General features: G+C 38.7%; 1 protein-coding gene across 1 annotated transcript in view; it reads left to right on the top strand.

The window, feature by feature from the left end:
- Positions 1-27,483, top strand: part of luzp2 (leucine zipper protein 2) — a 172,664-nt gene that overhangs the window by 79,355 nt on the left and 65,826 nt on the right. Inside the window, exons 2-4 of the mRNA XM_030414425.1 lie at positions 11,626-11,743; positions 18,702-18,772; positions 22,768-22,849. Of these exons, the coding sequence (XP_030270285.1) occupies positions 11,626-11,743; positions 18,702-18,772; positions 22,768-22,849 (271 nt within the window). The remainder of the gene's footprint in view (positions 1-11,625; positions 11,744-18,701; positions 18,773-22,767; positions 22,850-27,483) is intronic.

Here is a 27,483-nt window from a genome sequence, read left to right as displayed (position 1 = left end):
TGTATCCTATCCAAAGATCAAATCTAATAAACTGAATTTTAGCCCAGGAACGGCTTCTACCCTTACATGTTTTCAACTATATTTGTCTTTCTCAAGGATATTTAATTTGAAACAGAATATATTTGGGTTTTGGACTGTAAGTCAGACAAAACGAGCAATTTAAAGATGTAACCTGAAGCTTTTTGGATAATTTTGTAAGAAATGTTGCACCATTTCCTGACAATTTATAGACCAAATAATTAATTTAGATAAGATAAATATGTAGTAGAAGCCATTATTTAGTGTTGATTACACTTTCATAAAATCTAGCTTCAAGGAAAACAAACGTAAGTGCTGCATCGCTCAACAAATGCCTGACATATAATGCGGGAGGCGACTGTTAAACCACCATCTTGTCTAATAACTATGTTGTTAACGAGAGGAGATGAGAAGTGTGGAAACAAACAGCTCACAGTCATTTACAGTCTGGTGGGGACGTGTGAGGTACATCTCAGCTCTGCAATGCGGGTCAGACACGAGGCTATCGTTTCATAATTGCCTGCCGGACGCAAATTTTACCCAAGAAAGCATCCATAGTGTTGAATTTGGCTTAAAATTAATATTGAACAGCTGGACACAGTCGCTCTGTGTTGTGTGCATTACGTGTGATCACACAGAGAGGTATTTTACAAAGTGTTTTTGTCATCCTGTGGCTTAAATCCTCCATTAAGCACTTAGCACCTCTGCTCAACAATGTCCTGGGGGGGAAACACTGCAAATCCGTATTTAACAGCAGCTGAAGATTTTTCGTTCATGTTTTTTAAGTGTCCTCGAACACATCTGCCGTCAAGAAAAATGTATGATTTTTTGAGACTAACAAATTAAGACAGAAGCATTCAGTATCAGAGTTTTAGAGTTAATGTCCTGAGGATGTTGCCTCCGGTGTGAAACAGCTTCCTGCTTATAGCATTCTCTGACAAACAAAGCTGGATTAGATGTTGTCATGAAATGTCTCTGAGGGAAAAGGTGAAGCTCTCCTACACGTAAAGGGATCGCTTTATCGTTTGCAGTAGCACAAAACATTGATGTCTGGCATGGTTTGCCTTTTCAGAGTAAACAAAAAAAGCCTAAGCTCAATCCAGCTCGATTGTGGCACGATACCTGAAGCTGGAAACACAGTGTCGCACAGCTTTGGAAAAGCCAGGATGGGAGGAATTGCATTAGATACACTCAAATCCCACATTTAATTAAAGATGGCAACCATAAGAGGTTCCTGGGATGCTTTAAAAGCCCTGATTTGTGTGATACACGTCCTGAGATTCTGCCATGAGGCGACAGAATGAGTCACATCAACACCATACAACAAAGTGAAGAAAGACGGAGATTTAGTGTGAGCACCCCATGATGCCAAATGTTTATTTTGTAAATATGGGAGGAATGAATACAAAGCAAACCCTGTGTGAATATATAATTAGCCAAAAAATAAATGGGGTTTGGCTTTGACCTGGTTCATTTTCAACCAGATTCAGCTTTTCAGACACGCTGGTAGTTTGATTAGTGGGTTTCATGTCACACTGAGAAAGATGTAGATCGCACACAACGGAGACAGCAGAGTGAATTTTCTGACGAGCTCAAGTGAGGCAGAAAATAGAGAAACACACTCAGGGTTTCTCTTTACATATGGCTGAAGGTAAAACATGAGTATCATGTTAGCATTCTGGGTTAGTGTCAGTTAGTGGACTTTTTTAATAGCTTTATGCTTTATTATTCATTCTACTGACTTGAGTTTCACGTTGTTGTTGTGTATTTTGTCCTATTTGTATTGTTTGTGACGATCGCATTTCCCTCCACAAAGCACCTATCTGTCTAGAAACAGTATTGTTTTCAAGTACATGCAGAGAATGATAGAGTGCTAAATGTCGAGGGAAAGTAATTGGCATCTACTTATGCATGAAAATGCCTGCGAGTAATCATTGAATTATTCATCTAATATGCTAAGTATTTCTATTTCAATGCCTTAAACCTCCCTTGGTGGAAAATTACATAACTTAAGTGATGAACAAATGAGAAGGACTTACTTTTCAAGGATGTGAAAAATGGAGCGAATTTATATCGTTTTCATATCACAATCCGCTGCCACCTCAACGCGACCGCTCAACACAGCCTGAAAAGACGGAATGAAAAAAAAAAAAAAAACAGTCAAAATGTCTGCTCGACAGTTTATATGATTTACCAGAGGTCAAAAATCTTTCCTGCGATCTAACCATCCACATACATAAACACATCTGAAGACTGTAGATTCATTAGTTTCCTGCATGCTTCCAGTTTAGATCCGATAATTCAACAAAGCGGGAAATATGCAGAATATCTGCATTCCTCGCTCATGTGTAAAATTGGTTTACACTACTTTAATTCAATCTATCTAAATGATAAAATACTTAAATGTAAATTGCTTTGCGCTTAATTATTTCTGTCACAGATGCATACAGGCCCTCGTTGTCGGATTGTTCCTGTTTTCAAACCATTATTTCCAATTAAATTATCAGATTGACTTTTTAATTTCACTAATTTGGAACATTCGATTATTCAGCTTCTCAGCTTTATCAAGATATATACCATTTCTTTATTAAATTAAATCAGCACATTTTATAAGTAGAGAAGAGAAAATGATCCTCTGCAGCTTCAGAATCAGTGATGAAAACAATGAAAACAATGTTCGCCACTACAGAAGGGCATTCATACCCAAAAGGGCATCCTAGAGTTCTGTGTGTGCACACAGAACTACTCATCATCATAGCAAAGAATGCAGTCAGGAACACATGAAAATAAAGAAATACATGAAAAAGTTCCCTGAGAAAATGATTTAATACGGTGCCCAACAGTGTCCAAAAATATCCAAATTTCCTCAGAAAGAAATATAGCAACGGCATGCTGGGAGATCATTTCAGAAGTTTGGGGGATAATCATTGAATACTGCCAACAAAAGGTAAATTACCTACAGTACAAAGCATGCATGCTAGTAGCATCTTGGCTTCTAATTAAGCACTCATTAACAATTTTCCCTCAATAACCTCCTAATGGCTACTAATTGAAAATAAGTATGAGGGTGGTACATTTTGAGACAGTTTTTAGACAAAAAGAAATGGCGAATAAGATACAAACAAATCTAACTACTTCCCTGTATGATATTTACATTATAAAAAATATTATTTGAAATGTTATGATTAAATACAAAACAGGCCTTCTATATTTTATGGAAGCAAAATAGCCCAAAAATTGACCAGCATGCAGTAATGTTTTTACCTGCAATGCCTTACACACAAAAAAAATGTAATGAACTTCTCTCACGAATAGCGGATGAAAGCAAAGATTGTGTTGGTATTCATCAGAGAGTCGAGACAACTGACAACTGTCTTGGTCTTGCAAATGAAAAACACATTACAAACAGTGAGTGAGGGTAGCGCCCGTATTACGCATGCTAATACACCGTGCCGTGTCCCTGATTGTGGGATCAAAGTTAAATATTCAATATTTTACAAGGCAACAGCCACAGAAACCAACAGCTACCCAGCATAAAAGGCGTTTATTTGCCGTCATGCAGATTATAGGCAGACAGCGGTTTATGTGGTACTTCCAATTTCAGGCTGGATTAATTATGCCATCAGGAGGGGGCAAATAAATAGTTTTAATAAGGGGGACTGCCCAAGGCCTGTCAGTGAATTAATATATTCCTCTAACAGAGCATGACCACCATTCAACATCTGCAACAAAAGTCAGTCATGTTTACCAACTGTTGTGTAAACATCGCAGACAGCAGGGAATATTAATTGCATGCATGTCAGGGGATGTCTGGCATTAAATCTTCTTTAATTGTTTGGGGGAGGGATGTGATGGAACAATTGATGGTGAGGAAGCCAATTCTGCTTTGTCAACAAAGGTCAAAGTAATGCACACCATAGCCGGGACATCCACTGAACAATTATGGACACTTGAGCGTTCATAAACTATGTCAAGGAAGCTAAACAATACAAATTTGAATATTTGGATGGCTAAGTTCCTGTTTTTGGATAGCACGTTCATATGAGGGTGAACATTTAAACCAATAACTAATGTGTTCTTAGCATGCATATAAGTAGCATTTTGAGTCTTTATTAGTCATAATAAATGACATATTCTGAACAAGAGTTTTCCATCAATAATCTCCTCATTACTGCTCATACATGTAGAGATTAAGTAAGGAAGCTGTCTGACTAAGTGATAGTTTGGGTTAAACTCATGCTGTCATTTTCTTTAATCTGTGGCCAAAAAGGTAAATTAGATCTTCAACCCAACATTGGTGAAAGTGTAATTAATGAGATATGGAAGCATCAAACATGCATTTTAGATTAATTAGATGTATACATTTTGAAATAACATCATGAAAAAATATGTTTTAATTGCATGGAAGCTAGAGTGTGATGCAGGAGTAATTTATTATCTAGTTATTGTAAACAAACACTGTGATTGGTTCTGTAATTATCTATTTTCAAGCAACACTTCACAGTCTATTTATAAAGCTTAAATGTAGTACTGAATAAGATTTGAGCGAGACTTTTATAATGTAGAAAATATTAGATAGAGTGAAATTGACTTAATTTGAAGTAGATTAATTTACTGTAGACACATTTTCCTCTGTCTCAACAAAATAAAACAAGAATTTTGAATCACATATTTCCTTGTATTTTATCAAATTTTTTAGAAATGGTATTTCAGAAGACTTGTAATACAAATAAGAATTGCCCTAATGTAAGTACTCAACTAGGGAAGTTTCACGATGACCTCTATTAGTTAAAGTGTCTCCCTGAAGTTTCATTATAACAGGTGAAGTTCAACCCCTTAAACACTGTCGGCTAACTTTCTGCTTTCATTGACAAAGTAAAACCTGAGGGATCAGACTACATGTTGCTGCAAGTTTTTTCCTTTTTTTTTTCAAGATTATTTTTTGGCAGCGGTGGGCCAAAGGGATCTCTTTATCCGTGTGCTGCATTCAGTGACTCGGGAACTTAAATTGACAGGGGACAACACATAACCCCAGGGGCAGAAGAAAGCCGGCAGGCATCCCAGTGGCACTTTGGAGTAAACTTCGAGGTGAAACAGAGTTGTGTGGCCCAAACTGACCTTTTCAAGTAGTGCTTATTTATCCAGACTTATACTTTATTTAAGGTGCTATCACTTGGTAAGTAAAGGTTGCTTTAATTGATGCCGACAAATGAGCAATTAGGAGGATGCTCTAAATCGAATACACTTAAATAATAGGGATGCAACAATATTCGGTATTTTACCGAACCGTTCAATACGCCCTGTTCGGTTCAATGCACAACGGCAAACAACGGCATTTTCGGTACGTTTCCCGGTCAAAAAACTTTTTCAAAACTCTGTGCAGCCGCGCATGCTGTGTGATCCCCTCAGGAGCAGAGGCATGAGAGCAGCACATTGTTTAGGCTCACCCTCCCGCACCCATTTTAGTAGTAAAGTGATCCCAGAACTTTATGAAGTATGCCGGGGGGATATTGAAAACGAACTGAGGCAAGCACCCTACGTTGCTCTCTCCACCGATAGCTGGACCTCCCGTGAACAGCGGCGCTGTGCTGCTATACTGCTAGCTCATTTTCAATGTTAGCTGCTTTATAGCGGTGTTTGTGGGCTGCCGCGGTCTTCTCGTAAAAAAAGCGCCCCCCGGCTGACGGTGACGAGCGTCTGTTCGTCACCCCCGCTGATGGCGATAACGACCGTCTCTTCCCCCCCTCCCCCCGGCTGATGGTGCGCCACTACACTAAAAAACTTCTGGGGAGAACCTTGATACTTGATTGGGAAATGACGGGCTTTGTGCTGCAGACTCATCCACTGTATGAGAGCCACACAAGTGAACACCTGGCTGAAGAACTAGTGCATGCAGTTACTGAATGGAAGCTAGAGAGAGCAAATATCCAAATTTCCACAGACAATGCACAAAGGATTGTGCAATTATTTTTACAATGCAATATTGCCTTTGCTAGTCTGAGTAGTTTTATATTAAGATATTGAAACCATACCGTTACCGTGGCCCAAAAAACCGTGATGCATACCGAACCATGGGAAAACTGTACCGTTGCATCCCTATTAAATAAACACATTAAAAGGGAGGTACAGACGTGACAGCTCCAAATCTTATTTTGCTAAAAGTTGAGTTACAGATTTTGGTAAATTGTTTGTAGTTTTGGGTGATAGATGTTTCAGTAATAAGTCTACAAAGCACAAAGCCAAATAAGATAGAGATGTCAGAGAGGCAGTTTCTCACTCAGGTTGGAGAAAAAAATTTTCCAAGATCAAATTCAGTTATGTAAAAAATGACAGATTCTTGGCCGTGCATTCGTTACTGTCATCGGATAATGTGTGTAGCTGAGGTGTGAAACGAATGATTGATAGTGCTCAGATTTCAAATGTGGGTGGGAATTATAAATAACAGGTCTGGTAGTAGAGAGGCCTCCAAAGATACCGAGCCCAGGGGAATCCTTTAATTTGTCCTTGTCTGAACCACCGACCATCTCCTGCAATTTTTTTTTTTCCAAAAATAGCAGCGAGAGTTCATGTTTGGGAGGGGGAGACATCGGATTACTCAACCTGCTTTAACACCATGCTAGCTCCCCTATGATTATTTAAACGCAGCTAATTGCTGAGCAGAAGATGGTGCATGATATCCTCAGTGTCCTTGTATTAAGTTTTACTGGCCTCTACAAACATGGAGCATCTTTTTGTGATGGTTATCAACTCAGTTTTTATTTGTATTTTATTTTTATTTTCAACATCAACAAGACAAACAACAGAAGCAGAGGAATGATCCCCAGCTGAAACCACTCCCAAACACCAAATAACAAGTATGATAAAGCAAGTAAGGGATAGAAAAAATGCATGAATAAATAAAAATGAGAAAAGGATGTAGATACAGCAACGCATTCAGTTTACAACAGGGTACATCAGACAATTGGTCTTTGGGTGTTGAGATGGAGGAATACTGCCAACACATTATTATGGGTTGCTCTTTGCTCTGACTGCACCTTAAACTTCAAGCTACTAATGTTACCTACCAGGTTGTTATTATGTTTTTCTAGCTTTTTGACATATTACAGTGTTATTTGGGGAAATACATATGATCATGTCAGTGTGAAAAAGTTGTGTGTTTGCAAAATGAAACCTGCCCAAACAAGATTAACATTTAAGCTGTCTGATTTCACTATATTTTGCCCATTTAACCATGATATCGTGGTCTGACTCACGATATGGTAATGAGCTATGTCATAAAACTTATCAGTCTTTGTTGATATCGCCTTTCTGTCAACAAGTTCATTAGAGGCTATAAATGCAAACTACCAGTGATGTGGCGAACACAGCCTGTTTTCACTTCCAGTGCTTTAAATTCAGCAGATTTGTCTGTTACCCAACCCTTCAAAATGAGACAACAGTACCGCTGTTGCATACTTTCTGGAGGTTCCCCTCAATTGTAGTGGTATAAAGAATGTGAAAAGTCCATGTTGGAAGGTTGTTGGGTAGGTCAGACAAAGGTCTTCCACCCAAGAGAGCTGTAAGAGTTGACATGTTTTTCATGTAAGCTACATAGTTTACATAACTGGGCTTATATACCTATTTGAAGTCAAACTAGGATATTTTATTTAACTAACTACGTAGTTTTTGTGCCTTACTCTGGCCAGAACTCCCGACAGTTTCACAAGTTAACAGTCAGAAACTCATAATATTTGATTTTTTTTTTTTTTTTTTTTTTTTTTAAAGTCTAACCCGTTGCTGCATATAGAGAAGTGAAGTCCCGTCCTTTCCAGAGGACGTCCATGGGACCTTAAAGGTGCACTATGTAGTTTTGGGGAAGAAATTTTAATCATAGGGTGGAAAGATCTTTATTGACTGAGATTATTATGCTTAAACAAACTTAATAAATAAACTCTCATTGAAAAAAGGACACAATTTGGTACCACATACTTTGATTTGGCGGACCCTGCCACCACCTCTCTAGCTTCAAACAGTGCCTTGGGGACCTTATTTTCCTCTGAGAACAGCTTTTTTATTCAGTTGTGAAAAAAATAGATATATAAAAAAAGATATTTCTGAGTTTGTATCATTACCTCATTAATATTGTAAAATTCTGAGTTTGAATTTTATCCTCCAAAGTTACATCTTGCCCCTAAAAAATATATATAGGGTAGTTGAATTGTGCCATGAATTACGCATACTATGTTTTTTTTTCCAATTGTTGATGTTTTTTTTCAACTGAAAAAAGATGCAGTTTGTCTTAGAACTAATCAAGTACAAGACTGTGAAAGTATATAATTAGAAAGGTTACATACCCAACAGATGTATAAGTGATGTTGTCTTGTAATAAGGGACTGGCTCTACAAGGGTTTGGTGAGATTTCATCAGCTAGCTTGCTTTTTCAGTGTAGTTGTCGGCCATGTTGGTGCAGTTTTACACTTTTTGAAAATCGATGAGGTCAGAGTTTTTCAAAAGCATCTTTTAAATTGACAGACATCGTGTGTAATTCGTTGCACAAATCAAACATGATAAAAAATGTAATTTGTCTGTCACCAATGACTGCAAATCATTTTCAAAATAAGGTTTCATGATGCACACCTGCATGTGCAAAGGTGACACTGGCAGGGTGCCTGCAGTGACATAGTTTAAAGCTTAGCACAGCTGACCAAAGCTCCTGTAGTTGACAAGTTGAGAGTGATAACATGCTGGGTGAACATACAGTATGCTTCAATGGAAACAAACATCAATTGCTTTTTAATGTGTTCTAAAGGGTGTCCAGAGAGGCTGCACTTGTATCTTACCCTATGTACACTTTATGTAACCGTTTTTTTACAGGCTGGCATTTGTCAAGAGTTGCCCACGAGCTCCTGCAACTTTTCTGAAAGGCCTTGGCTGCCTTTATTGAGCAATTGCTTGGATGTTGACTATAGTGTTCAGTGGCATTTCCTTTAGCCTCAGTTCTATTTCACACTGCAGGGTCAGCCTCATATAACTCCCAAGACCTGCTGTGACTCCAAGGGTGAAGAAATATTTGTCCTCAATAATCGGATCCAAAGAATGACGCCTCCTCCACCTCAGTCTCTGTGGTTTTGAGGAATTTTATGAAGCCAGGGATTCATTTTCAAACTGCAGATGTCTGAAATGAAAGATTTCATTATCTAATCACCACTGCTTTATGGCCATGAGCCTGGTGGTGCCATCCCTGATCATAGCCTTTTTTGTCAGGCATTCTGCGCCTCATTATCACACTCCTCTGTCTTAAAAAAGAAGGATCTTTTGTTTGGGAGGAGGCTGCTAGAACACTAGACACTTAGGAGGTCATGGTGCAATCACGCAGCTGTTACGATTTGTTTGTTGTAATGAGTAATTTATTGTGGACCGGGAAGAAAAAGTCCAAGCTTTATCTAAGAACCTTGTGATATACATGTTTCTGTGTCAGTGGGGCTCAAAATATGGATCCTATTCATTGCACAGATACCCAAGGGCCTTTTCCACTGGGTAATGAATAATATGGCTGACGGGGAGGAATCTCTCAACCCGTTGCATGAACCCACTATAAATTTCCCGCCGATGCCATATGTTGGCAAGTCATGTGTGGGATTCAGTATGCCGTGTTATTTATTTATTTCACAGGTGTTGCTTTTCTATCACTGATTTATGTGTTATTGTGTATGATCTGCTGATGGGATCCATGACATGGGCTTTGCAGGGTTTTTGGATGGGGGCCCAGGCTGAAACGGAGCCATGGATTCAGAATAACGTGGCACCCATCCATGGGCATTTCAGTATTTACTTATTTATTTGTTTATACATTTTTTTTTGGATCTACAGTAGCAAGTGAGAAAGGGTCAGATCAGATTCTCCTGTGAAAAGGGTTTCACGTAAATTTGGATGTAAGTGAGAGATTTTGCAACTAACCGCAAGTGAGTGCATATGCTTTGCTTGAAGCTGCTGCTGTCGTTTCTGTTTACATAAGGAAGTAGAAGGGAGATTAATTTTGATCTTGTTAAAATTTGGTTGTGGAGTAATAGTGTTATATCCCTTTATCAAGCTGCTTTGGTGTTTGCTAGTTTGTTTTTTATTCATTCATAATTCATCATTTAAACGTCAGTTTGGTTAACTTCTTAATCAACCCGGTCTGTAAAATAAATACATGAAAGCAATCAATATAGACATAAAACACCTTAACCAAAGTATTTTACATACATTTTATTTTAAAACTGTATTCTGAATAAACTTTTCCAACTAAGGAGTCTTCGTAGATAGGATGCATGTCAATTGAAATCTAATACAACTTGATCCAGTCATACTCTGCAGCCCCTACATTATTCACATCAATACATAATTCTCAAATTAATTCACGTATAAGAGGATGATGCCTGTTGAAGAGTGAAATTGGTTTATTCTATGTGCAACTCTTGGTCTGTTATTCCGAAAGAACTATTTTGTCTTAAAATCCTTTTCCTCTACATTGCCTTGTTGCAAAGCAAAATTAAACAGGGGTCAGTGAGGATGTGACCTGCAGTGAGGGCCTGTTAACCTAATAAACCCCTTTTGCTGATAAAAACGCCTCTCCCAGTTACACAACTTGATTCAAGCTCTTTTACATGATGACTCTTGTACATGAAGTCTGTGTGGCTCCCTGAGAGAACAGTAGATCATTTTTTTTTTAAAGATTATAATTGGAATATTCCAAGAGAGAGCAAACTAATGTAGGTGCTTTAGGAAGAATTATGGCCCGAGGCTTTTTCATAAAGATTTATTTTATTTTAAACACATCCCAGCGGAGATGCTGCTATCCTTGAGTCACCAAACCAGGATGTGAGATTAATGAAAAAATTGATTTGTGTCAGGCAGTGAGGGGAACCATGTGTTACTTTGTTACTCTTGTATGTGTGATCATGTTGATTCAAAAGGTTAAAAGGAAATGGGGATATCTGGGGAGCCACCTAATGTCAAACGTGAGCTTTTATTCCCTTTGTGTTGGTCCACTTATAATACCTTAACTGCTTTTCTTTTTACTCAGATCCTCTTTGTGCCCAGCTCTTCAGTACATCACTCTGCGGGATTACATTGTGTCATTCAGAATGAAAATAGAAAATCTTTATAATGGCTATAGTTCATGCAACCATGCTGCAAAGTGACATTTGCCTCTGAAAAGCTCAGTAATAAATTGCAAGAATGTGTCTGCAGTGCCATTCAATAAGAGTTCAGAGAAAAACAGGATTTGACAAATGTGCCCTGTAGATTTTTCTCTTAATAATTGGGTGGACTACATGAATATTTAAATGGAGATGCAGGGGCATACCTCTGGTCAAAAGACCTATCTCTGTAAAACGAGCCTTCACTAAATTGGTTGATTGAAAGGAACAGAATTTTTTTATTTTATTTCTGTCTTTTATTCATCCAGGGACTGTGCTGAGTAGATATTAGTTTTCTCCCCTATTGCTCTTCCCTGTAGCTTTAACGGTGGTGCTCTTAATCCAGTTTAAAACACCTCTTTCTCCCAAGGGTGCCAATAAAGGGGTGAATTCTTGCCGTCGCTGGCAGACATTTGATAGTGAAATCTCACTCTCATTCTCTCCACAGACAAAGCTACGATGGGCTGGAAAAGAAGCTAAAGGAAGTCTTCAGTGAACGGAGCAGCATCCTGCACCAGCTCTCCAAGACATCAAAGGAGCTGGACAGCATAAAAGGCAACCTTCAGGTTGGAGTTTTACTGCCTCTTTGTGAGAGATACAGCAATGTTAGGAGGCTTAGTTGGGCGTGAGTTCTGGGCCAGAGGTAATTTCCCAGCCTCTACTTGCAGCCATTATCTGATGACTGGGAAGCACATGACTCCTTTCACTTAGTTTTCAATCAGTCTCCTGTACAACAACTGGCTGTTGTTAAAATATTAATGTACAAATGTTTTTCAATTTAGTGAGCCCACCCATTGTTATGTATGTGACGTGTTACTGGAAATGCAGCTGCTGAATAAGTAATGCAGAGACGGAAAAGCAGATCAATTAGCCTTGTAGTGAGCGAACTTTTTTAAGCGCTAATGGAAGCAGCGGATGCAAAGAGCTTCAGAGAAGATGAGAGGGAGGATGAAATAGGAAATATTGACAGGACTATCAATTCACAAAGATTTAACACGGCTCCATCTAATGTTCAAAGCCTTTTACTGTAATTATCAATACCCCTTGATGGAAAACTTCAAGATATTACAACTTGGGGTTCATTTTCACCAAATTACTACCATATTTTGTAGAGATGCACCGATCAGTATTTTTGGGGCCGATCACCGATCACCAAAAGCAGTATCTGCCGATCCCGATATTGCCGATCACCGATCACAGCGTCAAATCCATAAATTCTTCTATATTGTTGTCTTGTGTAACTTTAATATATTTAATTAATGATTCTTCTTACACAACATTGACATTGTATTATTAAGTATAAAAATTAGGAGATGAGAAAGTATCATGAATTGACCACCGTTTTATTGCAGACTGAGGCAATGTGCAATATTTCACACTCTAGAGAGTCTCTTAGAGACAACTTGGACTCAGCTTACATAGAGTAACTGTAGCTTACTAGTGGGAATGCATGCAGTCAGGGTGGGAATTTTGTCATTTTAGGGGCAAGTCCATTTGGCCTTCACTTTTTTTTTCAGGGGCACCAAGGTCACATGACAGGGCACAAAGGCCACTGAGTAAAATGTGTTGATTTACCTTTCAGACTGATACCATAACATCCTAATTTATAATAAGACATGGATTGTGTATTAAAACAATTTTTTTTATACCAAAATCAAGTTAAAGTTACATTAGAAAGTAGTTTTTGTTAAGTATAGGGTTAGGGTGAGGTGGGTTTTGTGACACCTCACTGAATATTAGTGTTATTGAATATTTCTCCCAATAGAAATTCCCCAAAATTATGGCAAAGCACATCCAAACAAAAACATTTAGAATAACCAGCAGGAGACCACTGATGTGTGGAGGGATTTTGGTGACACTACACTCTGAATAATAGTGAAGTTATTGAATTTTTTGTAGTTTCTCTTTTCAGTGTTGCACTTTGTAGACGGTCCCTGCGCCCTCGTCTCACAGCTGGCTGATCATACAGACCAGAGTTAATGTCCAGACGCTCGTTTTGATTAACATATGGTTGTAGCTCGTTGTCTTCCTCACTACGGTAGAAAAGACCCGTCATTTGTGTTTTAACAAGGTTTCACTTATGAGTTATTGATCCGGGAAGTTCGAATCTGTGAATATATTTCCAACTTTACCGGACTAAATCCTACCACATAAGTCAGTTACGTATCATGTCAAACTGGCTGCGCTCGCTCGCTGTGCTGTAAGTTTCGTTCTTCTGTTTTGAGGCGCTGCTGCTGTTTGAGAGGCTTTCACGTGAGATCATCGTGATGATGAGACTCCACCTGCGCGAACCGCGGACTCACTGAAGTTACTGTGAGTGACTACTGTGCACTCAGGTGGCTGTAATTCAGGGCAAGCTCGCTACGCTGACCGGGGCCGGGCCAGGGGCACAGAGGCCACTGTGGCCGTACGGTGAGTTTTTTTTCACGGGGCATCAAGGCCAAAGTGCAGGGCAATGGCGTCCATGAAATTCCCTCCCTGCATGCAGTTAATGCACTGTCTTTATACTTAAAGTCATCTGATCGGCCTGATGTGATCTATTTTGAGAACTCCGATCAAAACCGATAGGGGCATTATCGGCCGATTGCGATCGGTTGCTGATCGATAGGTGCGTCTCTAATATTTTGGCTTACCTGGTTCACAAACACGCCTGGTAAACACCCCAACAGCTCGTTTAAGTAAACAGAGCAGTTTTAAACGTACTAATGTTGAAATGCCATCTCAATCAGTCGTCAGCTGGCACGACACTTCCAACCCCTTCACCTCTGAAACACATTGTGGAAATGTACATATGATTCCTGTGACACTTACACATTTGAATGCAAACTTCTAGGCACACAAAAGATCATCAGCCCAGTTGTCAGGATAAAATGTTTGCAGTTAATGTCTCTAATAATAATAACTACACATATGCAAGTTTCATGGGCTAAATATCATGTTGGTCAAATCACGTTCGCATTAATGATGCATTTGATGGTTGGTTGTTTCAGCAAGTGTGACACCACTGGATATTTTAAAGGAGAGCACAGAACAATTTCCAGCCATGTTTGTGGCGACCAAAATAGGAACTTGTAGGCAAATCATAATATTCTCCTTATCTAAAACCAAGTGTTTTTGAGTCTAATCGTAACCAGGTCATGAACTAAAGAAACCTCAATCTGCAACATAAACAGATGTAAAGTTACAACATATCCGTGCTTATCAGAAACAAACATTTATTCTGGTGATTGGCTTGCACCCAAACAGGCTACATTTGGAAGAAAAAAAAAAGTACAAGTTATAACCTGAACTGTTGCAAACATCACAGCTTAGAGATCAACCTTTTAAACTGTGATACATAGTTGTGTGGTCTCTTGTTTTATCATTGCAATGAAGGATAATTACCACCAATATGAGTCTAGTTGCTTTCAGTGTCACCAATAAATAGTATTAAATAAATCAACAAAAATGTTGTCATGTCACATGCATTGAAACGTTTGGACCACTACTCTTTCTTGCCCTGTTTGACCTGTCTTTAACAATGTCACTTCAGAAAAAAAGTGTTTTCATATCTTATGGCCTGATTTACAGAAATGAAAGCCAAGCTGGAATAAACTGTTTCTTCAATTGTATTCCTCACTGATTAATGGCTCTAAATGTGTACTCATGTAACAGCTGTTTTCAAACCAGAACTTAAACAAACCTGGGGCTCCAATGAGCTTTCAAGTCAGGTTTCTGATGATTTAGTTAAATCATAAATGCAACGTATTGTTGTGTGATCTATTTGTATACACCCAAACTTTGCTTTGGATGCTTTTTGTGTCTTGCATTCATTAAATTTGGCCTAAAAACAAAGATGCTAAAATATACAGCCCAGCTCCTGCAGCCAGGGTGAGTTTGCATAAAGTAAGGATAAAAAATGGGTTTATAAGATGACTTCAGGTGGATGATAATGAGAATTCTTATCCCTGTTGCAAAGGGAGGTATCAGTTGGTTCTTCTGTTGGAACGGGTCCTGAACATTTTATCAGGTAATGTATCTTATTATACTGTAGATATTATAATTCTACAAGCATTTCACAAAACACAATTATCTCTTCGGCACATCACTTCCCACTCGTCAGTTTAGGTCAACCTCATTACAGCTCTTGGCAATGACAAGAAATGAACAGAAACTCAATTATACATTCAGATATTTTAATCATTTAGTATTTTCTTCTTAAGCGTATGAAACAATGATCTTGCAAACATGCCTCCCACTTGGACATTTAGACCTTGGGTGCCAGATGCCAGCGTCTTCTGCACTCTGAGTGATGATTTCCTCTCTGCAGGGTCCTGATGTCTTTTAGGCTCCAGGCAACTTCTGTGAGCCAATAGAATTGTCAGAAAATCAATAATTAAATGTTTGATATGCACACTTTTCCTGTATTTGTGTGCATTTGGAAGAGATGTCCCATGCTTCTTGGAAAAGCTCATGTAGCCTGGCTATCATCATCCCCAGGGCAGGCTTTGATGTCTTTTCACTCCAGGCTAGCTAGGTTGGCATCTATCTTCGCCCTGGGCGCTGTGCCAGCACGCTGGTCAGGACAGAGGTTGGGTTAGATTTAGAATGGTGTGCTGTGGAATAAATCTGTTCTTCAGGGAGGAAAACATCATCTACATAAAAATCATCAACTTTAAAAGAGAATAAAGTCAACAGGGGGAGGCATTTAATATTTCTGGAATGACTTGATGGAGCAAGTGTTTATAGTTTTAACAAGTTGCCCATAGGTGGAGGTCAGCAACCCTCATAATTAAGCTTTCTGTGATGGGGAATTTATTCTTGGCAGCCGCTCCCGGGTGAGATCTTTTGAAGCAGTTAGTACAAGAACAGGGTCTCTTTTGCCCTGCACCTAACTGTGGGCTCCGGCAACAATTTGGATTGTACTTTGAAAAATAACCTCATGTGACACTGGCACACCGGTTAAACGTAGCTGTTAAGTTGTTTAAAATCAATGTCATGATCATGTAGCCTGGGGGGATTTTCACATTAAGGATTGTAGACCCATCCCTTACAAGCTAGTCAGTGTTCAAATTAAGTAGATCCTTGTGTACAACTTACTCTTTTAATAACTCCTATTACTCACTTTTTGAAGTAAAAACACAATATAATTATTGCACATTGATACATGTGAAATACCCAGGGATCATTTTGCTCATTTTGATCTGACAGAAAAATATAGGATCTGTAAATTATCCCCATATTCACTGTAAAACTGTAAGCCTTGATGGCAAATTTACAATGCATAACAATGGGCCAAGTTTGGTGTTTTCTTTTTTTGAAAGACTTAACAGCAACAAATATTGACTGACGCAAGCAATTTTATAAGATGAAAATATTTTTTCAATACATTTCAACACTCGAATTGAATGAAGTTTGCAGATATGTATTAAACCTAAAAATTGAACTGTGGAAAAAAAATGATTTCAGTAGGTATGTTACTTACAACCTTGAGCTTGCTAAGCATTTTTGTGTTCATATGTGCAGTATTTATTAAGTTTGGGATATCCCACGATTAGGAGCATTCAAGGCGTACTGATATCATCATCACTTTACGGAAAAGTTTTATTTTGCAGGATTGCTTCCGAGTTGTGCGATTTGAACATTTGTAATAATTTCAGAGCACTGAAAAGTTCCGTTCCGTTTTCTTTTCCGCTTTTTCCGTGAGGGTCGCGGAGCACTGAAAAGTCCAAAATCAAAATGTATTGAAAAAACGATTGATGTAACGATTTTGAAGATCTGCAACATGTTTTTACGTAACAAAATATTCTGCTTGAATCCAGATTTGTTGCCGTCAGCCTTTCAAAAATAACATTTTCACCGTGGCAGAAAATAGGTTTTCACACATGCACCTGACATCTTAATCCAACAGCATGAGAAATTACATGTATATAACTACAACAACAAACAAGAAAACAGCTCTTACACTATGATGATTTGTCCCGTTACTACTGCAGATAAAGTCAGCCGCTCATACGAGTGCTGTCCACGTGGATTTTCCTTCCTGTTAAATAATAAATTCCCCATCCATATTACTTTCACTTTCATGCAATACTGTTGAAACAACAAAAGGAGGACACATACCATTGATGACTTCATGGTATGGAAACCTGATAATCATTAAATATGCTCTGTGTGGGAATCACACTCTCTCACACACTTAAAATAATGTGTGCTTAAGCTTCCATCATCACTGCTCCTGCTGGTGAACAGATATACCATTGTAACTGGTTTCCACATGGCGCTTAGGCACTTAACATTTCGCCACCATGTTCACTACATCATCATGGGGGATCTCATTCCAGTCACAAACTCGACCAGGTCTGTCCGCGGACCCATCACGGGCCGGTTAGGGCCCTATCATGGAGGAACAGGATGTTTAAAGAGGCTGCATCTGTTATAGTTTACTTTGTAAAATGACCAAAAGGTGTATCTGAAGATTTTTTGGCATCCAAACCTGAAACTTGGGTTCATCCAAGCTGTAAAACTTTTTGTGACATCAGGCTTGTTTTCAGACCTGTAAACATTTCGAGCTTGGGCTTTTATCATCCTTTTTCTGGACAATGATGCAGGAGGGATTAGAAAATTGGCCATTTGAGTCGTTGCTCTATGACAGATGATACAAATCATTGAATATCACCAGAGACAATACAGGAACTGATGTCCTTCTGCTAATAATATGCAATCCCAAACTTTTATTTTGCACAATTTCAATTCAACATTGGCTTAGCTGAAGTGAATACATCCTCTTTTGTGAGGAGCTGCTGTTGGCTCCTTTAACTAGTTTCACTCTTCAACATGAATGAACATGAAGTGAAGGGAGGTACTGTGGGAGGAAGAGAAACATCTTCTCTGTGACAGGAGAAAACAGGGTTTATGGAAATGCCGCGTTAATTGGCACAGATATTACCTTCAAGCACAATTTGAAGAGAAGCCGTTTCCCCCCTTAGAGTCTACATTTTCTTAGAAGTCGGGAAATTTCTGTTCAGCTCATAACAAATAAAAATATCTTCGAGGGCTTGTAGGGCAATCAGAGACCTGACTAATCCATAATTACCCATCAGGCAGATGCTTAGGCACTGGCATAACCCAATCTGTTGGGATCGTTAGGATTTTAAGAAGACACTGATCACCAGATTGTTATAGGCTATATGATTCTTTGGGGTATCTCCAACATTTTACTTCTGCCGCCTAATTTTAAGCTATTCACCTTAATTATGTCATGATTCTGGTACTTTTGACAGTTCATTGCAGTTTTGTACATTTAGTTCCCTCATGACTTGCATATCACTAAAGCTTATGACTGTTGCTTGAAGGAATTTGCAACTTCGAAAACCTGAGTACATTGACTTTACAGTTCAAGGAAAGCATTTTCAGCATGTTGACTTTCCCCTGTCTGTTGTGGGTTCTTTGAAATATTTCTCATCCTGGAGTTTGTTTGTTTCATGTAATATGCAAAAATGTGTCTTTCCTGGAAAAAACATAGTGTCGCCTGTTCTCTTTCAGTCCCTGAAAAATGATGACTCAGTGGCCAAGAAGGATGTGCAGAGGATTCTGGAGCTCAGCCACAAACAGAGGTAAAGTGAAGCATCATGAATGACTTAAACATGAGTTACCAACAGTACCCTGCTACTACTGAATGTCATAAAAACATGTGTGAGGAATTTATAAAACTGTCAGTAATGGCCGATGAATAACTCAAACCTAAGGCATATGATGTTTTCTGAACATCGTCATTTTAACAAAGACATTTAAGATTTAAGACCTGTAAAAGCTATTCAGGCAAAAGTCCCATTCACTTTTCCTGTTAACAATGTTGTATGGGCATTATTAGTACCGATATTCAGCATTTTCAGATTATCAGTATCAGGGATTTTTCTGAGAGATTGCAGATTAAATGAACTAATGTACAAATGTGCCACTTTGGCTCTGATGCAGCATCCTCTCACACAATGTCCTGCCCACAGCAATATCTGATTGGTAACACGTCACAATTATAAGCCTGTACACACAGAATAATCTGAATCCGCAAAGTAAATTATGAACTATTAACTAAAGCTATCAAATAAATGTAGTGGAGAGGAAGTGTAAAGTAGCAGAAAAATAAATTACTCAATCAAATTTAGTACTTTGTTTTCAACACCGGTTGTTCAAAATTTTGACATCCTAAATATCTTTTTTCACTCCCCTTGATTTTTAATAATCAATATTGGCCCTGAAAAAGCCATATCGCTCAGCCCCTATCAATAACCAATATCAGGTTATCAATAACCTTGTTCAGAGATATCGGGACTGTGTTAAAAAGTCACAGGCAATAGCTCGGATACATAAAATCTTTGGAGATGTTCAGTATGACTATGAACCCCAAGAAAGTTTCAATCACAACATTGCAAAACAGATGGTGAACGAAGAATTTAGAAGATTTCAGAGTTGGGATTTGTAACAAACAAAATCTGCAGTTTGCATCAATTCACTTTTGGATTCTGGGTTGGTTTTGTCTGAATTCAACAGCTATGGCACCGCATCATTTTCTCAACTTAAACGACGACAAACAGTTTTGAAATCACGCCTCTGATTGGCTTCTTCACCATAGAGCCAGCAACCAAATCTTGATGACTATTGTAGTACTTTGAACCAACAACCAAGGTAAAATAATGGACAAAACAGCAGAAATTTTGTAGCAAGAATTCCTAGTGGTGGTCAAACATAAAGCTATGAGATTTTTACATTACCCAGGAGAGTCTCATGTTCTCATCGGATACTATGATCAATAGTGAAAACAAATTAAATGGGAGTGTGGAATATGGAAACACCAGTCCAGCACGAGCAGCTCCTCCTTCTTCCCAACTCTGTAACATTTGTTAAGCATGAGAAATAAGCTGTAATCATTTCAAAAATGTATAACTCAAAGAAAAAATCTTCAGGTGTTATTAATGAACATTGAACAGTTTATTTCACTTCATCCTTTATTGAAGATTCAAGGAGAAAACATTGAGGGTGATCCTTAATTACACTGATGCCAAGATAACAACATGTACAAACTCAGATATACTAAATCATCAAACCAAGTCAGGCAGGTAATGGATGGTTATTAATAGCTTAGTGTCCAATATGTGTAAGAGATATCATAAACTCAGCTCGTCTGCTTCAACAGGACTGTGTGCTGGTGATTTGATCAGATTTGATTGACAGTGAGTCCAACGCCTTATAGCTGGCTATGTTCAGACTTTTTGGCATATCCAAATTGATTTAAGGTAGTCTGGACACCAGAAAAATTGAGGGAAATGCAATTTTTCCAAATCAGACCCAAACCACATTTGGAGGTAGTTTGAAATGTGATTCAAATCTGATTTTTAGAGTTGCTTCTCAGACAGACTCTCTGGCCGCTTTTGTGTCATTGGCACCTAAAATCCAGAGAAACGGGAGAGAATCAGGCATGGGCAGAATATATGCTGCTACTAGCAGAGCGGTGTGGAAGACAACGCTGAGAGAAACAGTCAGGCGGTAATAACATTTCTTTCCTGCCACTTGACAGCGTGACTGTTTGGAAAATCCAATCCGATCACTGAAATAGAATAATGAGGACACTCTGTCTTTTAGATCTGATTTGAGAAACAACTCTGATTTGCGTGCAGTCCGAACATATAGTTTTGATCCAAACATTGCTTAAACTGTTCATTGGTGAACACAAATTACATCTATGTCCGGAGGAATTCCACCCACAGAATGAGAAAGAAAATCAGAATTTTAATGTGAAATATCAAAAATGATCTCCTATCTCATTTATTATTATTGATGCTGGGTATCTTACGGCCAAGTTTGCTTATACAAGGCAGTAAACACGGAAGCAGAAGGATATTGCAGAATCTCATCGTGAAACCTTAATGTATATTCAAAAAAAAACATGCTTGTCTCTTTTTTGTGAAAAGACAGCCAAGCATTTGTGAATCACTGCTTTATCTTTTTGTAAGCGAGCTGGAAAAGTGTTTACGCAAAATGCTTTTCCAGTTAGGACTGTCTGATTAACGTTGTGTGTAATGAGATTTTTAATGATTAGCAGTCATTTGTGCCCTCTATGCTCTCTGAAATGTCAGCCTGATTGAAGTCCAGCCTCTTGTGTGCAGTATCTTGATAGCCAATCAATAGCCCATCACCAGTCCATGGCAGCTCTCACATGTCATCAAGCTAAAAACCATAAAGCAGCAGCTCGGCTCAATGTTGCCTAGCTAGCATTTGTGAGCTGCAATTTTTCCAAAGTGTTATTAATCCACCTTTGGAGTTCCATGTCTGCCAAGTGTGATTACTAGCTGACTCCATCACGGTGGATGCAGACAGGTGATTCATTGCGAGTCATTTATTTCTGACAACTCTTAACAGCTGTTTGATTGCTTTCTGAAAATAAGTTTTCGAGAAACGGTAACGCAACAAAAATGTTTACCATCAGAGCAGGTGGCCAGTCAGAATGTAGTATTTTAAGGTTTTAACATGGTAGTAACAATTAATTTAACTGGTTTAATCTGTTGCCGTCAACCTGGTTGCTATACAGTATGTTCACTTGTCTGTCCTTTCAAAGTGTGTCAGTCTCACATTCACTGTACGCTTCAGTCAGTTAGAGCAATTTTGATCTTGTTTGTACAAAATCGTTCCAAGCCTTGGATGCGGGAGATGGTAATATAAATGAAATGCCAAAGCGGTGGTGCTTGGCTGGTCGCTGTGAAGAAAAATGTTTGCGAGGCTGAACTTATGCCAAGAGACAAGACCACTGGCATATAAAATATAAGAGTATACGGCTGCTGAGCAGTGAGATGCTTTCCACACAAACATCCAGCGTTGCTGTATTGCCTTCAAAGATACTGCCGCTCGACTACGACCGCGTCATATATTTTTAAAGTTACAGCCATGCTTGGAAACCATAAATAGACTGTTACCTCTAATTTTGCTGGGGTGCCTTGTGATGTGATTTCAACAAGCATTTTTGAAACCACTGACCCACATCACTTGCCCACTCGATTCATAATTCAGTGTGCATTGCAGTTATCTGTGCACAGGAGCATCAAACGGAACTGAAAGAACCACTGCATTTTAATGCATTTAATTTATGTTAAATACATATTCAATCCAGCACCAGTCTTTTTACAGCATACATAAAAACAGTGAGGAGTCTTCCGAGTGCTCATATGCCACTGAATAATACAACATAAATAATACTGTACATATTTTCTTTATGTCTCTCCGTATTGACTTAAAATCCAGTACACGAAAGTGTTTGTGATTAAATCAACCTTTAAGTGCATTTAAAGGTATTCATACAGATTTCTTGTTGCACACATTTGTCAACATTCATCCAGTGAATCAAAAACAATATGAACTCCGTTCAATCCAAAACAACAGCAGAAAACACACGTAACTTAAAGTAAAAGATTGAAAATTGCATTAAACAGACCAGTTTCTGATCATGGCTCTCAACAGCTGTATGGTAAAGAAACCAGTCTGTGGCCGAGCTGGGGAGGCCCCTGAGAGTGTGAGGAGGATGTGCTAACAGAGTGTTTCTCACTTCTCTATCTCTTGACAGAGAGGAGATGAAGTCCCTCCAGGCGGCCTTGCAGAAGCAGCTGGATGAGGCAAATGAGAGAGCAGAGAAGCAGCAGGCCACGGTAAGACAGAGCTGACCTGACCATCAACACCCGGTCTCTTCTAACCAGCCGCGTCACCTGTCACACAGGCCCCTCAGTGATCCACGCTCATTACCCAGCAGCAAGCTCTCTTGCCTCGTTCCCTCACCACTTAATTAAAACTGAGAGAAACCGTTGTGTCCTTCCCTCTACTCCCACACAAAATTAATAAGACTGAACAAAGGAATTATAACCGAAGAACATGTACTTATCTATCCATCTACCAAAATCCATCTCTCCATTTATATTGCCCACCTTCCCATCTGTCCATCATGTCACTCTGCTTCTAACTAAATTCCACACAGGTATCTTAAACACTCAATGCCGATTTCAATTAATATATTCTCCTGGTCTCTATGATCCAAGAAAATAGAGAAAAATACCGGTTCTCGAAGTGCATCCACCTCCCAGGCATGATATGGAGAAGGCAGAAAAGAGTACCGGCAGGTTGTGAGAAGTTCCTGCAAACAAAAGTACCCAATTAGCACACTATGCTAAAGGGTAAAACATAACACTGGGTACTGATCTGTACCAGCCAACTTAAAGCACTGCACATACTACACATTTTAACTGGCCTCAATTTAGCACTGATGCCTCTATAGAGTGCCACATGAAATGAGTTAACATTTTTTTTCGCCTCAGAGTCAATGGGTGTTTTTGAATGAGTTTTTGGTTAAATACCCCAAATAATGTCTGTGGTTGACAGAAGCTTACATAAAACTACATAAAAAATTCATCGGTAAATACTGCACATCTGGTATTAACAGTATATTTACTTGTCTTAAAAGATCCAAGTTGCTAATTAAAAGATTTTTTCATGATGAAGTGCTGACTGTGAATTTGAGTAGTCTCACAGTGTGAGGAAAGAAGCTGCTTTGTTGTCTGGTGGTACGGCAGCGAATACTTTTGTGTAGTCAGATGGCAGCAGAACAAGTTGTTTACAACTACAGAGAGCTATATCTGGCTGTTGGCTTATTATTATGATGACCATGTTAATAACGTCAGCTTTAACCCAAAAAGAAAGAGCAACTGAATCTGATAGCTGTAGGGTTACATGTAACATAGGTGTTTGAACGGTACTAAAACAATTGTTTCACCGTTGTCATATTACACTTACTGATATCACATGGCCACAAATAGATACATTACCTGGCTGCTATTCAGCCTGCAAGCAGGAACATGAAAGTTCCTTGTAGTTGCTTTAGGTTTAACTAAATAAAGAAAAGAAACAAATCCTCACACTTTAAGAGCTGGAACGAGTGAATATTTTGCATTTTTACTTGATGGATCATTCTTGATTTTCAGAATAGTTGGATTTGTTTTGTGTTGTGCCATAATCATTTCGCCTCCAATCATTTAAAATGTAATGATTTGTGTGGCGCCGTTTAGCTCAGTGGGTACAGCAGGCGTCCCATGTACAGAGGCTTTGTCCTCACTGCAGCGGCCCGGGTTTCATATGTGTGGTTATGTCGCAAAATGTGCATTAGAAGTGTAACACAAACAAGAGGAAATTTAACTATGTATGAAAATAGTAATTCTTTAGAGTGAAAGGTTTACATAAGCCTGTATTTATATTGAATAAACTTCACTCCACCTGTTTCTGATAACATACTGCTGTAACCGTTGTGCCTAAGCCCCAGCCCAAGCTTGCTGACATAAACAGGAACTCAATTCAATATACAGTGTAGCTACAGACCACTGAATTGCTCGGTTATTTAAAGTGTTAATGCATCCGTTCTATCTCACTGTATTGTCCCAAATTTGTATCATCATACTATTCATAGAGAACACATCTTGTTCTGCCACTGAACCCCTTATCAACAGTTCAGCATGAGGCTTGTCTGGCAGCACTGACGGCTACAGTAGCCCAGGAATTTTTCTGGGATTTTCAATATATGCCAATTGAAAAGACTGTCCTGTAATAGTCCCGGCTTCTTGTGGACAGTCACAAGTTTAATATTCGCCATGATCAACAATCAAATCTGTGAGATAAACAACAATACAGTAACATTTCAAGTGACATTCTTGTCATTTTCCCAAGACTGTTGGAAAATCCCAGTTGCTGGGTTTTATGGTTTGAGTTTGACATTTATGTTCTATTAAATGGTATTTATCACCCCCGTTGAGATTCAAGATTAAAAGAACACCTCTCTGCAGAATGCAAATGCCACAGACGTTGAACAGAGCTATGAGATACTGTATCTGATTTAGACACTTGGTGTCCGTGTAAAATTCAGTCGAATACAGGGCATCCAAAGACCACTGAAGGAATCCACATTAAGAAAGTCGGAAATCCCTTGCTTGCAAGATTAACATATTTATTGTTGTTTATGTTGTGCAGAAATCACCAATGAACACACAAATCAGAAGACAGAATGTGATTAACTATGTCTGCAGGTGTGGGCAGTGAGATTCAAGTCAGTCTATCCCAGGCAGCATTTCTGTATGAAGAAGATTTGAATGTGTATTCGGTAAGCAAGGTACCTCTAATGTCTTGGTTTCAAATAACCATTTAATGTCATTTTTCTGATAAAATGTTTTAAAACCTGTGATTTGACATCTTCATATTTTGCGTGTTTTGTACGCTTAACAGTCAAATCAAAAGATATTCAAATGACAGTGATTTACAAAAGCAGTAAATATGCAGCTAAAATCAATACATCCTTGGTGTTTTCTAGCTTCATGGCAACATCAGTCTGGTCAGTCAACCATTCTTATCCAGACTGAAATATCTCAACATCATTCAAGGACCGGTGTGAAATGTTGCGCAGAGATCAATGGTGTGCAGAGAATGACGTTTGACGACTTGGGTGACCCCCTGACTTTCCCTCTCGTGCCAACACAAGGTGGACATTTGTGGTTTGAAGTAAAATGTCTCTACAACTATTTGATGGATAACCATTATCTCTTTACTGACATTAATATCACCCTCTGAAAATAATGAAGTAAACACAAATGCTGGCGATCCCCTGCCCTTTTTTGTTAGGTCAAAATATGAATCTGTCCGGTGCCTCCATGACTAAATGCCTTCAAAACTAATCGTATTCCCATTAGCCTCAGCTGTACTTTGTCTTTAGTGCTAACTTTGGATGATAGCAGACTAACATGCAAAATTAAGATAGTGAACATTGTAAGCGTTACCTGGTAAACATAAGCAGGTCAGCATAATCATTGTAAGCCTGTTAGCATGCTGATGATGGCATTTCGCTCAAAGCCCAAAAACTATTAGTTTTGTTGTTTGTTGTTTGGCTTGAAATGCCTTAAGGATTAATCATATTAATAATATCTTATATATCTTAATGTTTAAATGGTTGATTAATTAACACATCTTTAATCTCAACATGATTCATATCGCAGGCAAAATCATCTCTGCATCCGTGTCTTATTTAGTCAAACTCAATACTCAACTGCACAAGTCAAACTTGTGGTTCATGCTATGCTTAATTTTCTTACTCACTCTTCTTTTTTTACATATTTGAATTCATATAGTGCTACAACTAGCAGATTTTGTGGCGCAAAAATAAATAAAATCGAGAAAACAATAGGTGTGTTCAGCAAATATAACTGGTAGTTTATAGGGGTTGTTTTTATGTGTCCCTTTTTTCACTTCCTTTAGCTAAAAACCTAAATACTGCACCAGGATGTCTGTTTTTTTCTTTTTTTTCAAACATCCCCGGGAGCTGTGGCAGTGACTGAAAGGCTCAAACATGAACCCTGATGTTATCATGCCCTGCTTGGGGATGTGAGTCAACTGGTGAGGCTTATTTTACCGTTCCCTGGGGTGTGTACCTGGTATTAGGTCACCAGCCCCATGAATCTTTTCCTCTTTGTCCACGAGACTATCTTGATGACCTCTCTCAAGGACATGCATTGCTTAAAAAAAAAAAAAAAAAAAAGAAGCACCTTTAGAGAATAAAAAAAACAGAAAGAAAGAAGAAACCTTGACCTATCTATCTCTCTCTCACATACAGGGAATTTATTCTTTTAAATATACGGTAGCCCATGGCTGCAGTTTACCAACCGCAGTTATTGTTTGAACCTGCGTCTGGCTGCTAAACACAAGCCACAGGCCTGCAATAGCAAGACATGCTGAGCTCATGATAAAAGGATTGCGATAAACAAAGATATCACTCTGACATGATAAGCATATGGGCTATTAAATCTGGCACACTGTGGAAAACAGGCAGTCACTCACCGCAGGAATAAATGTCTCAGCGTATCACATGTGCCGCAGTCAGGGTCTCAGATGGAACATTTCAAAACTGTCTTTATACTAAACTAACTTTGTAAGACATGAGAGAAATATAATATGTGACAGGGGTTTTTCATCAGAGTTATAGAGTCTTTAAACCTTGATGGGTGGCCGGTTAAAAAGTGAAAAACTGTTTCATTAGTGGCATGGAGAATGCCTCACTCTGTCAGTTTAAAAGGACCAGTGTTCATTTATGGTAGGAGCCACAATATACTGCTTGAATATAAACTGAATCTAAACACTGCTCATACTGGCTTAATTTAAGACAGTAAATCAGATGCTACCACTGTTTTGCTACCTGCAGTGCCATGATCCCAATCATTCAATATACTTAACTGCTTATGTACAGAAGCTGTCTTAATTC

Source organism: Sparus aurata, chromosome 4 (genome assembly GCF_900880675.1).
Source record: "Sparus aurata chromosome 4, fSpaAur1.1, whole genome shotgun sequence".
Lineage (NCBI taxonomy): Eukaryota > Metazoa > Chordata > Actinopteri > Spariformes > Sparidae > Sparus > Sparus aurata.
The sequence above is the reverse complement of the archived record's forward strand: the minus strand, read 5'-3'. Positions and strand labels throughout refer to the sequence as shown.